General features: G+C 49.2%; 1 protein-coding gene across 8 annotated transcripts in view; it reads left to right on the forward strand.

The window, feature by feature from the left end:
* Positions 1–16,362, forward strand: part of NHSL2 (NHS like 2) — a 123,440-nt gene that overhangs the window by 75,142 nt on the left and 31,936 nt on the right. For 5 of the 8 annotated variants that reach the window (XM_053273443.1, XM_053273445.1, XM_053273442.1 and 2 more), the window contains exons 5-8: positions 4,912–5,043; positions 6,378–8,609; positions 10,497–10,629; positions 11,584–13,715. In XM_053273443.1, coding sequence (XP_053129418.1) covers positions 4,912–5,043; positions 6,378–8,609; positions 10,497–10,629; positions 11,584–11,899 — 2,813 coding nt within the window. In that variant the 3' untranslated portion in view covers positions 11,900–13,715. Of the gene's footprint in view, positions 1–4,911; positions 5,044–6,377; positions 8,610–10,496; positions 10,630–11,583; positions 13,716–16,362 lie in introns of those variants that run through there. The other 3 variants (XM_053273448.1, XM_053273447.1, XM_053273449.1) reach the window with 2 other exon arrangements.

Consider the following 16,362-nt stretch of genomic DNA (forward strand, 5'->3'; position numbering starts at 1 on the left):
TATTGTCACATTGTTTCTCCTACGCAGGGTATTTGGAGTACCACAGTTTATTGTGGCTAGGAATGATGGGAGTTGTAGTTCAGCAACGTCTGGAGTACCAAGTTCCATCCCACATGTTGGGTACCCCTGTCCTAGCACATCGTGTCCATCTTTATCATCTGTGTCTGTCCCCAAATTCACTTGCTGCAACCAGCAGTTTTAAAATCCAGGACGAGCTTTTGATACCTGCTAAATAGATAAAGTGGCCCTCAGGACCAGAGCTGGGGGGTGGGTGTTGGGGGAGAGGACACCCCCACCCTCTGATCTGTGGTCCTGCTCTGGTTTGGGATCTCAAAGCAACTGCTATTTACATTTGCCAAAACAAACACATCTTCTCTCCTTGGGCATTGAGAAGGAGTGATTTGGGCATTGAGAAGGAGTGATTTGATTAAAGGCTTCAGAACGTAAGAGCTGGTTACTGGATCAGGCCCTCATCCATCTAGCGCCGTGCTCTGCTGGTGATGGTCGTCCCTTGTTTGTCCTCTTAACATCTGGCACTCTTGAGATATACTGCCTGCAAATTTGGAGGCTCCATTTTTAGCTGCTGTGGCAAACAGCCGCTGATAGACTTACCCTCTGCAAATTCATCTAATCCTTAAAACAACACCAACAACTTCTAAGCCAGAGGCCATCACCGCATCCTGCGATAATTAATTCCACCAGTTTATGAATATTTAATTGCAAGTCATCCTGAAATTTCCCACGGGTACAGAATCACATGAATGGACAGCCTGGTCTCTCCATTCAAAGGCAGTGTGCTACTGAATACCAGCTGATCTTCAGAAGTATCCTCCTTCTGAGTGTGGAGGTCTCAGTGTTCACCCTCCAGGCTCCGTTTCCACATGTTCCTGTCCTTGTCATTGACTGAAGCTCCCATTTCTGTCTCTGCATTGCACGAATGGACGGGTGGTTCTGGCACCATCTCCCTCCTCTTTAGCTGGCTTCTCACACCAGCCACCTTCATCCTCCATTTGGTCCTGCCCAAATGCCGCTGCCCCTGCCTCAATTTTCTGGCAGTGGAACAGTCTGCCTTGTGCAATAGTGCAGGGTTTCTTAACCTTGGCTCCCAAATTCTCATCATTCCTTTGGCTATTGCAGCTGGACTGATTGTTGTCCAACAACATCTGGGGACTCCGTTGAGAATCCCTGCAGTTGTGGGCTCTGGAAATTTTCAAACAGATGCTGGTCAGCCATCTGCTAGAGATACTGTAGCAGGGAGCCAGACTAGATTAGCTGGGAGCTAGACTAGATGACCTCTGAGATATCTTCCAGCTCTAACAGTCTTTTAGTCTATAATTCTCTGCAGTGAATCCAGGGTGTTTTCCAGACTACAAGATATGCAACAGGTAAAGTGTTGCAAAGTGTGTCAGAATAGTGCAATAGTTTAAAACTGAGAGTAAAGCGCTATTCACTGTTTTGTTGTAGGCTGGTGGCCATTCATATTTTCCATCCATTGCAACATGTTTTCAAGGCAGGACTCCATATTCTCCTTGAAATGCGTTTATCTGCCCCTCCTCCTGCTCCATTTGGGCCACTGTAGTTGCTGGGGGCGAGGTGCTGATGTTTATTTATTTTGTTTTATTTTGTAACTTCTTGGCTGCCTTGCGCAAATCTGAAGTGCCGTTCCAAAACAAAAATCTAACTTTGTCTTGCATCATTCCAGTTTTGCGCAAGCAATAACCGGGGATTTTAATTTTTTTAAGGGGGAGTGTGGTACGTGAGGAGATCATTTGGAGTGACAAAACAAGGGAACTGCTTATTGGGGTGTGTGTGAACGAATGGGAATCCCGTGGTGAGCCAGGAAGGGGGAAGGGAACTGGCACGCATCCAGAGAAATGAAATGAAATGAAATAAATAAAATAGGAGGGTGGAGGCCGAGGGGAGGTGAGTGCTCCTCCAGTGAGGGCTGTGGGATTGCACAGAAGTAAATGAATCATGATTCAGTTCAATGGGCTTTCTTTTAAGTAAGTGTCTGTTCTCTCTCCCTGTCCTTGGCCTTGTAATAAGCAATTGGGATTGTACAGAAGTAAATGATTTAGTTCAATGGTCTTCCACTTCAGTAAAAATGCATTAGAAAAGGTTGGATTCAGAAATCTGCTCAGCTGCACTAGTATGAGTCTCTGGCCAAAGTAGCAAATTAAAAAACGGGACGGCACAAAAAAACCCAGGTGGAAAAAAATAATACAGGTTGAGTATTGCGTATCCGGACATCCAAAATCCTGAATGCTCCAAAATCCGGACACCACGCCGTAACAAAACCAAAACCAAAACGCCTCAGCTCACTCGCTCACAGATTCCCATTTTGCTGCTTTCAAACATGCAGTCAAAACTTACTTATTTCAGAAGTCTGTTAATGACAGGGGTTTTGTCTGTAATTCTCTCTAGTTGTGGCTTTGTTTTTATTGTGAAGCCTTTTAATGTTTTTGATGTTCTCGCTTTGGCGCTAGAGGGAAAAGGAAGAAAGCTTCCTCCTCCACGCCCTGCTCAGTTTGGCACCTGTTTTGGCTCTCATTATGCCAATATTCCAAAATCTGGAACACTTCTGGTCCCAAGCATACTCAACCTGTAATTTTAAAAACCCTCCCATCTCCTCCCTCCCGTCTCCGTCTCCCCTCCAAGGTGTGGGGTTTGGGATCTGGGGGGGGGGGGGAAGGAGGGGAAAGACAAGATTTCTCCCTGCCTGTTTCTCTCCCCGCAGCAAGGAGGTGGAGGAAGCTAGCACGGGTGTGGGTGGAGGCAAAGAACTGTCCATACTGCCACACGCTGCGACACATAAACTCTGTTGCAAGCCTCCCTGCCACAGAAAAATACAGCTACTTTCCTGCAACCCTATTACCACGTTATAGGGCCATAATGCATCATTAAAATTTGAAACAAGGCATCAGAAATATGGACAGCTCCCTGCTGGCAGCGCAGTGAGCCCAATGTCAAAACACTGGCAAAACGGAGGGGCACTTATGGGACACGTGGCAGCAGCGTGTAATCTGGAAAACGTCCTGTGCAACCTTCACTAGTTTCAAACTGATTCAGCTGCACCCCCAGTTTCCTCCAAAGACTCCTGGGAATGGCAGCTTGCAAAGATGCTCAAATTCCATGGGGATATAGGCCTTCTGCCGAGTTAAACAGTTGGTCCGTCCAGCTCAGTATTGCCTACTCTCACCACCAGCAGCTTTCCAAGGTTTCAGGCAGGGATCTTTCCTAGCCCTGCCTGGAGGTGCCAGGAAATGTGTGTGTGTGTGTGTGTATATGTGTGTGTGTGTATATATATATATATATATATATATATATATATATATATATATATACACACACACACACACACACACACACACACACATACACACATATATACATATATATACATATATATAGAGAGAGAGAGAGCACTACATTTGTCTACCATCTTTCATTAAAGCAATCTCTTTCCACACGGAAAAATTAAAACAAGACTATAAAAATTACACAATTAAAATATTAAGGTAGAATATAAAAACATAGATCTGACTAAAAAGTTTCAAAACACAAGCACAATATAACCCTACAAAATACAAAGCAGTAGCAGCAGCAGCAGTAGAGACAGTCATATAATTTCTGCAGGCAAAAGCAAAGGCTCCACCATTGAGCTACAGCTCCCCCAGCTTAGACTGATCGTTCCAAGGACTCCTTGTTTGGGAGGGGGTTTGGAAGCCAGTTTGAAATTTGTTTAAGTGTGTAGGGCAAGAGCCTTTTCAGTAGGCAGCATTAATTTAGTATTGAGGATAAGCTCACCCCCCTGGGTCTTGACTGCCCAGGACTCACAGCTGATGTGCTGTGATGATTTAGAGGTGGGTCCACCGTTTGCAAAGGTGGTTTATTTCTCGCAATAAGAGAGCGACATTGTCTCGTCTTGCATGCTGGGGATGTTTCAAGCAATATTTGAGTTGCAATGGGTTGGAGGGGGAGGACTGCCCCCCCCTCACCTTTTGTGATGGCCACCTTCCGCTTTAGGCAATTGAGAAGGGGTGTGTGACATAAACAAAACTGGAGTGAGGGTGAAGTGGAGAGAAGGGCTTGGGGGTTACATTGAGGGCCCCTCCACCTTCTGCTCATAATTTCAGCACTGGTCACAAATGCAATACTGACTCAGTAGACAGGGGTTGCCAACCATGGGTCTCCAAATGTTGTTGGACGACAACTGACATCATCCCCATAATGTCCAAAGGCTGATGGGAGTTGTAGTCCAACAGTGTCTGGGAACTCCTGCAATATTTAATTATGATTTAACACAATCGGCCTCAACCCTCCTTGGTCTTTGCTTCTCCTGGGCCTGTTTTATTCCACTGCCTGCCTCTGTGCTGATCAAGGCATGCCATACATATTTCCCCACCCTTAGGAACATAGGAAGCTGCCTTATACTGAGTCAGACCATTGCTTCAGTATTGTCTACTCTGATTGGCAGCAGCTCTCAAAGGTCAGCTACACTAACTCTGTAAGGTCTCACTAGCTCTCTGAGGTTTCAGGCAGGACTCAGTGTCTCCCAGCCCTACCAGGAGATTCCAGAGCTTGAACCGGGGGCCTTCTGCAAGGGTACGGATGCTTTTCCACCGAATCATTGCCCCAGCTCCTAAGTGGAATATCTTACAGTGCAGTCTACTATTTAAATGCAAACCAAGGTGCACTCTGCTTAGCAAAGGTGCATGCTCACTGCCACAAGACCAGCTCTCCTCCACCCTTCCTGGCTTCCCTCCTGCCCCCAATGTCTTGCTCCTCCAGCTGTCTTGATCCATTCTGTGTCCCCAGCATTTCCCCACTCTTACCCCAGCATTGAGACCCCACCCATCATCGTCCAGCCTAGCCCACCGTGGGTGCTGATTGTCTTTCTTTTGGCTACAGGGCAGCCGTTTTCTAGGCACGCCAGTAGCCGCCACTCTCTCTTTAATACGGAGACCACCATGAATCCCAAGTCCCTGCTGCGACGGAGACGGACGGTCATCGGCTTCCCCCACCTCACCCTGCGAGACCCAGGTGACAAATGGAGCATATGTTGCCCCCTATCAGTACTGTGGGGTGGAGGGCGCTGCTGCTGCTGGAGAGCTTAGGAGCAGCTGCTAAATCCAGCTTGCATGAGTAGATGAAGATTCAGTTGGAGGGGGAGGTCTTTTCTTTGGGGTTCCCTATCAGAAGTTCATGCTGGGCTCCAAGCACAGTTAACAGGCAAGTTACGGGACAAGCTGTTTACTGCAGTTTATTGCAGCTGGGGATGGTGAGCTTGTAGTCCAAAAGCAGCTGGCGAACCTCGATGTCACGTGTTGTTTGGCAGTGGCACTCAGAGCAAGACCAGCGCTGGCCACTACTCGCTCCTTTAGTTCTCATCCCTGTGAGGCAGTCCAGGCTTTACCCTGGCGACACAAGAGGAGCTGAGAGCTTTGGTTGCTGCAGACTGAGCAGTCCCCTGCTGAGCAAAGAGGCCCCTTTTAAAAGTGGTGGTTCTTGCTCTATAGTGGGGGGGGCACTAGCCCTCTGGAGCCATAGCCTATAGTGGGGGGAGAGCCACTAGCCCTCTCTATAGTGGGGGGAGAGCCACTAGCCCTCTGGAGGCACAGCATCCTTCCAGTGGCTGTTGCCGGTGTCTTCTCTTATTGGTGTCTCACTTTCTCTTTTAGACTAGGAGCCCTTGGGAGACTGGGAGCCTTTTTATTTCTTTTATTTATATCTGTGTAAATCACTTTGGGAACTTCAGTTGAAAAGAAGTCTATAGATATGTGTTGTATTGTATGGTGACGGGAAGTGGGTTGGCTTGGCTTCTTAAGATGCCTTTGAATGCCTGCTGCGTAGCAATGACATGGTGGGCCTGCCTCTCAGGGTCAGGGCGGGGAGGAGCCTGCAGTCAGGCTCCATGACCTGCCCACCCTCTTAGGAACTGGCTGTGTGTTGGCAAAAATCAAGGTAGGAGCTGGGGAAAGTGAGGGCGTGCTGGCTGCGATCCAGATGGGACAGGGATGGCCAACCTGCATAGTTAGCCCAGCATCATATCGAGGCTGGGGGGGAAGCATGTCCCATCCTGTCTTCCCCAGATCGCAGGTAGGGCATGATCCTACCCCTCCTCCTACCTAGATTTCTGCCGAAACGTGGCCATTTCTCGGGTGTGTGCATAAGGCTTTGAGCCTGCCTGGGCTCTCCTCCCACCCTGATTTTGATAGTGAGAACCAGTCCTGGGTGTCGTGTTGGGAGGTCGATTCATTTAACCTCTTGTGAGGCCGCATAGCCAAGCCCAGACAGCCTCTTTCCTGTTGGGGCTTATGTATGCAGGCTTGCTGCCATCTCCGCTTCATTCCCATCTGTTTCTCTCTTTCGTCAAGGCAACAGCAACGGCCCCATCCTCAATCCTCCGGCAACCACCGCAGAATCAGTTTCTTGCCATTTTGTCCCTGATGTGGCCAATGGGAGGAATCTGACCCACCAGACGCGGTCACCGCAGCCTCGGCCACAGCTGCGAAAGACCTTCAGTGACCTCGGTGGGGCACTACAGGGACGAGGCTACCATGGGCCAGTTGGGCGTACCGAGAACCCCGGGGTGATGTATGTCAGTCCGTCATGCAACGGCCCGAAGGACAACTCTGTCTTCATGCCCACTTGGGGCCCAGCATCTTTTGGCTACGTGAGCCCTTCACTGAGCCAAAGCGAGCTGGCAGAGGAGACTGCCACCCCCTCATCTCCCGGTGGCCCTGAGAGAACCCCAGACTCTGACCGTCCTGCCTCCTTCTTCATTGGCAAAGACAATGCGGTGGGGAACCACGGGTCTGGCTCATTCTGTGCTTCTCCTGAGTCCCTGGGGGATGCCGAAGGAGGCACAAGGTGTGGGTCACGAGAAGCCAAGGTGCTTTTGACCCCTCTCAGCCCAGGTGAAGAGGGGTGCCCTCCGCTGGAGAGGGAGAGAATCATCTGCAAGTTCCGGGAGAGGTCGCTCTCCGTCCCCACGGACACGGCCTCCCTGTGCTCTGTGGATATCGGGGGCAGCGAAACCTGTGGCCTGAGCTATCCCAGCGCCAGCTCAGAGGGCAGCACGAGCACGGACAACGTGTCCCTGGCAGTGGACCAGGAGGTGCAGGTGCAGCAGCGGAGGCAGCGCATCAAGAGCATCTCTCTGAAGAAGGCCAAGAAGAAGCCCTGCCCGCCCGCCCGGAGCGTCTCCTTGATCAAGGAGGGGCCAGGGGTCACAGCAGAGCCTGGCAGCAAGGCCCTGCCCCAGGAGCAGAGGCCGAGAAGTCTGTGTCTGTTGTCAGAGGCACAGGGCCAAGGCAATACAGCCAGGGACCTAGAGAGCATGCCATACGCCCAGCAATGGTACTTGCCTGAGTGGAGTTCTGGGGACCCATATTGCTCCTTATCTGGCTCCAGTTCAGCTACCGGGGCCACTGTGATGGAGCTCTCCAAGGCCCGTGGTAGCTCTGAGTCTCTGCCCTCCCCCTCCATCTCCCGGGCCACCACACCCTCTCACCTCTCCGCCGAGGTGAACTTGAAAACCTCTTCCCCGAGAAGGCCGGCAGGGGTGATGTCTCCCTCTAGTGGCTACTCCAGCCAGTCCGAAACACTGACCCCGACCATCCCAACGTCCATGGTCCTTGGGCATATCCCCCACTCTGGAGGGCGGGCAAGGCCCCTCGTGCCCGAGAGGAAGTCCTCGCTGCCCCCAGTCTCTCCCTTAGAGCGCAGCCCCAAGTCGCGACTGTCCTTTGACCTGCCCTTTGCCCCGCCAACCCACCTGGACCTCTCGGGGTTGAAGATCTCACTCAAGGGCAAGCCCAAGGTGAGCCGTCACCACTCAGACTCTACCTTTGGGGCCAAGCTGGGCCCTAAGCTCAGCCCGGTGCAACCGGCCATGCCCATGGTGACGCAGCTGGACCTGCGCTCTGTCCGCCTGCGCTCCATCAGCCGCTCTGAAACAGAGGATAATCTGGACAGCCCGGAGCCCGCTGAAGAACTTGGCAAGAAGATCCGCCCAGCAGTGGCAGAGAAGCCTCCACTTTGCCGGAGGCCTCCCATGCTCTTACACAAGACACCACCAGTTCAGGAGGAGTCTCCCACAGGCTCCCCCACCTCTCCACTGACACCCCAGGGATTGGGCCCCATGGAGAACAGTTATATGCTGACCAGGAGGCCTGAGCACCAGTGGGACATAGAGGTCTGGAGCCCACCCGAGTCGTCCTCTCCCGTGGCAATGATCTCTCCCTCCCAGGGCCCTCCAGGGACCTTTTTTCCTGCCACACAGCCGCTCTCTGAGGACAGCTTGGAGGAGGATGAGCAGCTGAAGGCAAAGCTGCCCAGAGAGAAAACACCTGGAGGTGATAACCGCAAAACCAAAGTCCCGCCCCCTGTTCCCAAAAAGCCCAGCGTGCTTTACCTGCCACTGGTCACCTCCCCACACCATCCCGGGTCCTGCCTTGGAGATCCCAGGTTGCCCATCAGCCCCGTCATCATGCTGGATGAAGACTCTGCCTACTCCGAGCTGGCAGTCTGCAAGCTGCCATCTCCTGTGGTCAACGAGGCAGGCAGCCCATCCACCGGAGGCATATCGTGGGGAGACATTTCAGGTAAGCAGTTTTGCCTTTCACCTCTACTATGGGGAGAGTCCTTCGCTCATTGGGAGAGCAGCTGCTTTTCCTACAGAATGTCCCAGGTTCAACAAAAACATAGTGCTCTACCTTATACCGAGTCAGACCCTTGATCCATCTAGCTCAGGATCGTTTACACTGACTGGCAGCAGATCTCCAAGATTAGAGATGTGCATTAATAAATTTTTGTGATTCGGTTTGAGTTTGAATAAAATCAGCCTAATTTGTTTCAGGTTCAAATTTGCTGCCCTCAAATCTGGGTCAATTCGATTCAAATTTGATTAGATTTGAATCAGATTTGAATAGATTTGGCCAAATTTTTAAGGGCTAAGGCACCAAGTAAGTTGGGTGGCAGAGGCCCATGGGTGCCAACTACCACCCAAACACCAAAGGAATTAGGCAAAGGGATGAATTTTTAGGCATCTTTAAGTGTTTTCGGTTCTTGGTTGTAAAATGATTTCTTCATAGGGATAGAACCCCTATAATGCACAGAATCCCTATGATTCAGAGGATTCATAGGAATCCCTTCATAGAGAATCCCTATGAAGAAGTCATTTCACAACCAAGAATCCACACATAAAAAATCCTAAAAATTCACCCCTGGCAGTGATGGCAGAAGCGTGGAGAGGTCAAAATGGAGGCTCAAATCGCTGAATAGATTTGAGCTTGAATTGAGGGTGATTCTATTCAATCTTGAATCTGGTAAGCATCCTCAAGGGTGATTCATTTTGAGATAGAATCACTTGAATTGCCCAGATTAGAGTCGAATCAATTCGGCCACAAATCAATTCACACATCCCTATCCAAGATTTCAGGCAGGAGTCTCTCCCAGCCCTACCTGGAGGTGCTGCCAAAGATTGAACCTGGGACCTTCTGCATGCAAAGCAGATGCTCTTCCACTGAGCTATGGTCCCATTCCCAACAAGAGTGAAGCTGTCTAAATCCTGGAGAGCTGCTGCCAGTCAGTTTAAAGACAACCTTGAGGTAGATGGACCAATAATCCGACTCTGTAGAAGGCAGCTTCCTGTGTTCTTCTCCAAGATGGCTTTCCTACACTCCATGGGTCTTCCTCAGTCATTTGGGCACTGGCCCCTTGGGCGGCTCATTATGATACACATTCTTCCAGAGAAGAACTGCACTTTTGGTAGGGATAAACATGCTTGAAGGAAGATAACTTTGGGTAGAACCCAAGACCCAAATCCTTGAACAGGAGTGGGGTTGAACCTAGACCCTTCTGCATGCCAAGCGTATGCTCTGCCTCTGAGCTGACTTCTTGTGCAGAGGTGCCTGTGGTGATTATTCTGCTCTCATAAGGGGTTCTCAAGTTTTTGTCCGCAGATGTTAGACTACAGCTGTCATCATCCCCAACTAGCCACAGTTAGATTAAATACACCTTGGTTTTGTGTGATGTAAGTTCATCAGCTGTCCTATGCACTTGCTTTAAAGCTTGGATCCACTTGGTACTATGGGAGATGGTGTCCATGTTTTCCACCCTTGTTCTTTTCCTATTGTTCTTTCCACCCTTGTTCTTTCCCCCAAAACTGCTGTTCTCGGTGTGGAAGGAGATGAGAGGTGCAGATGCTGTGCCTCTTCTACACACACACCCAGAGAAGCTAGGTAGAGAAGGGCTAACACATCATCACTCAGAGCACCATTTTACTGATTTTTAAAGTCTGACAAGAGTAGACAAGAGTGGTCATCTCAGGACAGCACCAAGTTCTGATTATTGGTTTTTCCCAAAGCCTCTTGAGGAAGCATTTAATGGCTGGTTTGGAAATGCTCAATTTCTCCCAACTTTCTGTCTGCTCTCCAAGTCTCACAGGAAGCAAGGAGCCTCTCTCTCTTTCTTTCTGTTTCCTCCCTTAGGTAATTTTATGGACTTGAGGGCTGAGGAGAAAAGCTTTGTCAGTGACAAAACAGCTGAGTCCATCACTGAAGAGGAGGATGACGTGTTTGTGACCTCCCGGACAACAGAGGACTTATTTACAGTCATTCACAGGTAGGAGCCCATCCCGATGTGTCGCATAAGGGGCATATAAAGCTCCTCTGAGGCATTGATGGTGGTGGTGGCTCATTCTACCTATCGCAACGCACTTTGTCAGACTACCCCATGTCAGCGGGTCCTCCATGCAGGCCGTTGGAGGATGCAGATACACAGGCGATGGCAAATTGCATATAATGTCCGGTGTTCCTTATTGTTAGTTGTTATGCCACCTTTCAGCAAAAATGAAAGAAGATGGTGCTCCATCCCCAAAGGGGATAATTTAAAAAGAAACACAAAGTAGACACTAGCAACAGCCACTAGAGCCGTGGTTCCCAAACTGGGAGCCTCCAGATGTTGTTGAACTACAGCTCCCATCATCCCCAGCCACATTAAATTGTAGCTGGGGCTGATGGGAGTTGTAACCAGCAACGTCTGGAGGCTCCCAGTTTGGGAACCACTGCACTAGAGGAAAGCTGTGCTGGGACTGAATGAAACCAGTTCCTCTCCCCCTGCTGAATATAAGAGAATCACTACTTTGAAAGGTACCTCTTTGACCATTCAGTGGGGCAACTTGATTGGTCCCACTAGTAGGCCCTACTGCCCCTATTCCTTTGGAATAGGAACATAGGGAGCTGCCTTCTACTGAGTCAGACCCTTGGTCCATCTTGCTCAGTATTGTCTGCACAGGCTGACAACGGCCTCTCCATGGTTGAAGGCAGGAGTCTCTCTCAGCCCTATCTGGAGATGCCAGGGAGGGAACTTGGAGCCTTCTGTACGCAAGCAGGCAGGTGCTCTTCCCAGAGCAGCCCCATCCCCTAAGGGGGAAATCTTACAGTGTTCACATGTAGCTTCCCATTCAAAAGCAAAGGGAACGATTCATGCTTGCTACCACAAAACCAGCTCTCCTCCCTCAGCTGATGCCCTGCTGCCTCATCCCAATAAACTCTGTGGTGTGTGGTGTGTTGACAGGTCCAAACGGAAGCTGCTGGGCTGGAAGGAACCCAGTGACACCTTTGGCAGCCAAGGCAGAATGCAGAATGCCCAAGTCCCCTCCAAGAATACAATGGGGTCCTTCAGCATCGAGTGCCCTCTGACAGGCCACCCCAGAACCTCCAGCAGGAATGAGGACTTCAAGGCCCTCCTTCAGAAGAAAGGGGGCAAGGGCGCCTCCGGCATCCGCACTTCCGCAGCCGAACTTCTCAAGACCACCAACCCTTTGGCCCGGAGGGTCATGACCGAGTTTGCAGTGGACGGGACCATCCAGGGCTCGAAAGCCCAGCCATGAGTGTGCTTTGAGGAGGCTCCGCCCCTCCATGCAACAGCTGCCCCCCACCCCCAGGGAGGTCAGGGTGAGCCCCCTCTCCTTGGGGTTTTCAACATCTTTGTTGACTTGCTGGCAACCAACTTTTTTCTGGTTTTTACTGGGGGACTCCTGATTCAAGAAAAGTGTCTTAAATGTAGAGCACACTCATCCCCCTTTGGAAACAGACCCACCTCTTTGCTCTTAAGGGAGGAAGTCTCATTTCCTTTTCCAAGGTGGAAGAAGGGCCTACACAGATATCCTTAAAGAGGGCTATCACCTCCTATCAAGACAGGGTGTAAAACTTTAGCCAAGTACCTTTTTCAGTCACATGAAAAGCAGAATACCCCCCTTTCTCCCCACCCCGAGTGTACAAATTGGGGGCCCTTCTGTTGAGGATTCTTGTCTGCAATGAAGCTAGCTTGGGACTGTTCAGTTTCTTTGAAACATGGTGCATTCAGTGGTTTTCGGGGATATCTATGGCTGTGGTCACTTTTCAAAAATATCCCTCTCCAAATTTGACCTGTCATTTAATTTTGACTACAGAGTTCTTTGTGGGTAGCAAGCTAGTCTTAAGAAGCTGAAGCTAAAAAGCAGGACAGGTGCTTTGCAAACACATAACACTCTTGAAGAATCAAGGTCAGTATTCAAGATGGTCCACAGAGGCTCCACAGTCTGTGCTTAAATTGTAGTCCTCCTCTTTTGGGATGGCCTCCTTAGCAACTCTTTTTGGAAGGATATGGAGTGGTGTGATTTGACTAAAGTTGAGGATCATCAGGCAGTGGGGCTAGGGGACTTTTCTGAAATTCCACTGTGCCCTGTTCGCCTATGATTTGGGCATTCTCCTGCTCTGTTTCCAAGATGATGTGATGAGGACATCCACCCATAGCACAATCTCAGGTGTTGGTCTTATCAGCGAAAGCACCTAAAATGTTGCTGCTGGCCCCTAACGAATCTAAAAGATGTGTTCAGCTCTGAAAGGCTAGCACTGGAAAAATTTGATTCTAAATGGATTCTTTTAGGAATCTCAAACACATGACCAGCCCTATCAGTAGCATGCTGGCTAAATTCAGCAATTTGACTGGAAACTCTCACCAAGTTGCTGAGCTAATTGTATCTTAAGGGCCTTGTTCTACAAAGGACAGAGTCCATGTAATGGAGACCCTTTTGGGGACGCAAAGCTTGGAGTGATAGATCTGTCTCTGGGTGCCAACTTGGAAAGTGGCCTATGCTGGAATAGTACCTGCTCCTCTTGGTGGGATTACCAATGGAGCAAACATCTTTAAGGGAACAGTACATAGTCCTGAAGCTAAACAAGGGCTGGAATAGTTTTGTCTTGGCAGGATTCCTTCTCCCCATGAGACTTTGTTCCAGATGTTCCTAGAACGGTTGAATGGTATGGATGTAGCTTTGCTTGGATCATTCTAGGTAATGATCATATAGCCCTGAGATGAGGAACAGCTAAAATCTTATGTACCCTGCCTCAATTCACAGGGATGACTCTTTTCCTTCATCACATCCTGTTATACTGTCTGAACTGTGCCCATGGGCGTAACTATCATAGGGCAAGGGGAGACAGTTGTCTGGGGGCCCACTGCCTTGGGGGCCCCCCAGAGGCAAGTCACATGACTGACTCCCCCAGCTGCACAGCCGCCCGGGGTTCCTTCAGTTGTATGCATCCTCCAAAACTGATGTGGGTGTTAAGACTTGGAGCTACCAGAACAGCATGTCTTTCTCTAGTACCATTAAATGACTTGCATCATCCACAATTTACAAAACCTTTATTTAGGATGCTGTTCTATTGTGGCACATAGTGTTTTTATATATATATATATATATATATATATATATATATATATATATAATATTTAACTATGCTTTTTGTTACCACTATTCAGCCTCATTTAAGATTTCTTTACTTCATGAGCTGAGCTTCGGGGGGGGCATTTTAAAATCTTGTCTCTGTGCCCACTCCCACCTTGCTACGCCCCTGACTGTGCCTGTGGACAATCTATAGTCTGCCCCCCCCAAAAAAAACCCATCCCCTAAGACCTAGTTGCTACCAGCAAAATTCAACACAAAATGACACCAGTTGCAGAATAATCATATTGTTTTAATTCCCAGTAAGTTTACTTTAAAAACAAAACAAAACCCAAGCAAGCTATTTCTCCAGGTTCATGTATTATAAATGCAGAAGGTTGCTTTGCAAAGTTAGCTGCTGTGTATGACAAACGTACAACTATAGTTTCTGGATTTTGTGGCATTTGGGATTTGTAAGAAGTGGCCCTTGGGGAAAAGAGTTCTCACTCAAAATGCATCAGGGATTACAGCATCAATTTTAGCTGTATTTAAAAAAACAAAACAAGACACAGTCCCTTAGTATTCCATCATATTCTATTGCATGAATAGGCCACCTTGGCTGTTGTTGAACTACAACTCCCATCATCCCCAGCCACAATAAATTGTCCCACAAGAACTGGAGAGCCAAGTTGGCCCACCCATACTCTAGCATGACCAATAAATAGAACCATCAATGGAACCAACGAATAGAACCAAAAAGCAGGTCTTAGTCTTCATGCCTGCCGTCACTGAGGACAACTTATCCTGTACTCCAGAAGCTTTGTGGCCCAGTCCTCAGTGACAGAGATGCTGCAGTGTGTCTGTGTGTAGGGTATGAAGGGTGGGGCATTACCCCATCCAGTAGTTCTTGTGATGTAAAATCCTTGCCATCCCCAGCCCATCATAATGAAGGGTATTTTGCTCGTGCTTAAAACTTTGCAGCTGTATCCTTTGGCAGCAGCTTTTTGAAACGCTTTTTTTACTGTGCCTGTTTTACAGCTGACCCCGACTGCATTTGTGTGTATGCACTGCCATTAAATCAGGAAAGGGCAAGGCAGGCAGGCTTGCAACACCATGGATAACTCCCAGTGAGCAGCTGTGCTGCAACAAGGGCCAGATGTGGAAGGAGGTCTTAAATACCTCCAGGCTCCACATCCTCCTCCCAGGCTCCTCACGTCCCTGCCTGGATTGCTGAGAGACTTAAAGGGGCAGCCCTCTGGAATCCTCCACTCCATCAAGTCTCTCCCAGCCCAAGGTTGCTGGCATTGTAGTGCAGGACTGGGAGAGCGTGAGGTACATGGTGTGGAAGAGACTGATTGGTTAGGTTACTCAGGCCTGGTGTGTACCAGGTGAGGTCCTCCACCTCCAGGGTTTCTCGGCTTGCAGCTCCTGGTTTCAGGAGTTGGGACTGGGACTTGCTCTTTTGGCCCGACTGCTCCCCCTTTCCTCAGGGTCAAACTCCATACTAAAACTCAGGACTGGGGTCATCTCACGCAATCTCTGGAGTCTCCCCTCTGCCTTATAGTGAACTCCCAAAGGTGGGTGCTTACCTGAAATCCCCCCTCTGCCCACCTCCCAGGGTCCTGTGATTTCTCTCTGGATGCCGGGAACTGTGTTCTTACTCTTGAAAAACCTGCCTCTTCTTCTGCTCACGGAACTAGCACATGGTTGCCATTGACTGAGTGAGAACCAATGATACTTGCAAAACTTACCAAGCTGGATGCAAAGACCATCTCTAAGAATGCCAGTTGCTACCAGCTGATGCAGCCCTCTCTGCTTCCTGCATTGCCCTCTAATGGACAATGCTAGAAGTGTCTGGTCCTCTTCATGACACTGATGCATCTCCTGCAGACTTTAGGCTCCTGTTCAAGTGTGGGTAGTTGGAATGTTTAAAAAGTTATCAGTGTGATAAAAAAGCATCAGGTGGACATTATTCTTCCTCTCTCTCTTGTGTGTAGAATAAATGAGGTAGGCTTTTGGCCATGGTCTTTTCCATCCCCACAAAAGACATTCTAAAACAGGACGACCCAACTTCCTGCAAGTGTTGGACTTTAACTCCCATCTTACCTGACTATTGGCCACTGTGGCTAAGGTGGACGGGAGTCCAAAAGTTGTGCAGCCCTGTTCTAAACTCAAGAGCTCATAGATTAAATTACCCCTGAGTCATTCTACTGAAATTAAATGGTTCTTTCGACCAGGGCCTTAGTATTTAAACTAGTCTGAAGATCTTTGGTATCCCCCAACAAGCCCTTGGGATTTGTAGTAGTTTTTGTTTGAGATTGCTGGGATGTGTTGATCTGTCACAGAACTACAGTTCCCAGATTCTCTAGTCTAGAGCCATGACAAGTAAGTGGGCATCAGATGTGTTTCAACACCTATAAATCCCAGCTATCAGCTAAAAACACGTCCTCATCCCAGCTCTGCCACTTCATGCCTTCTCTACTCTGTCAATTCAAACACCACCATGGTTGAGACCATGGATTTGGGGCTCATCTTCTTCTGTAGCAGCACTGCACCACTTTGGCCATCCAGCTGTTTGTGGACTGCAGCACCCATCATCCTCAGCCACAGTGGCCAATGATCAGGGCTGATGGGAGGTGTAGTCCAAC

Source organism: Hemicordylus capensis, chromosome 11, assembly GCF_027244095.1.
Source record: "Hemicordylus capensis ecotype Gifberg chromosome 11, rHemCap1.1.pri, whole genome shotgun sequence".
NCBI classification, from domain to species: Eukaryota; Metazoa; Chordata; class Lepidosauria; order Squamata; family Cordylidae; genus Hemicordylus; species Hemicordylus capensis.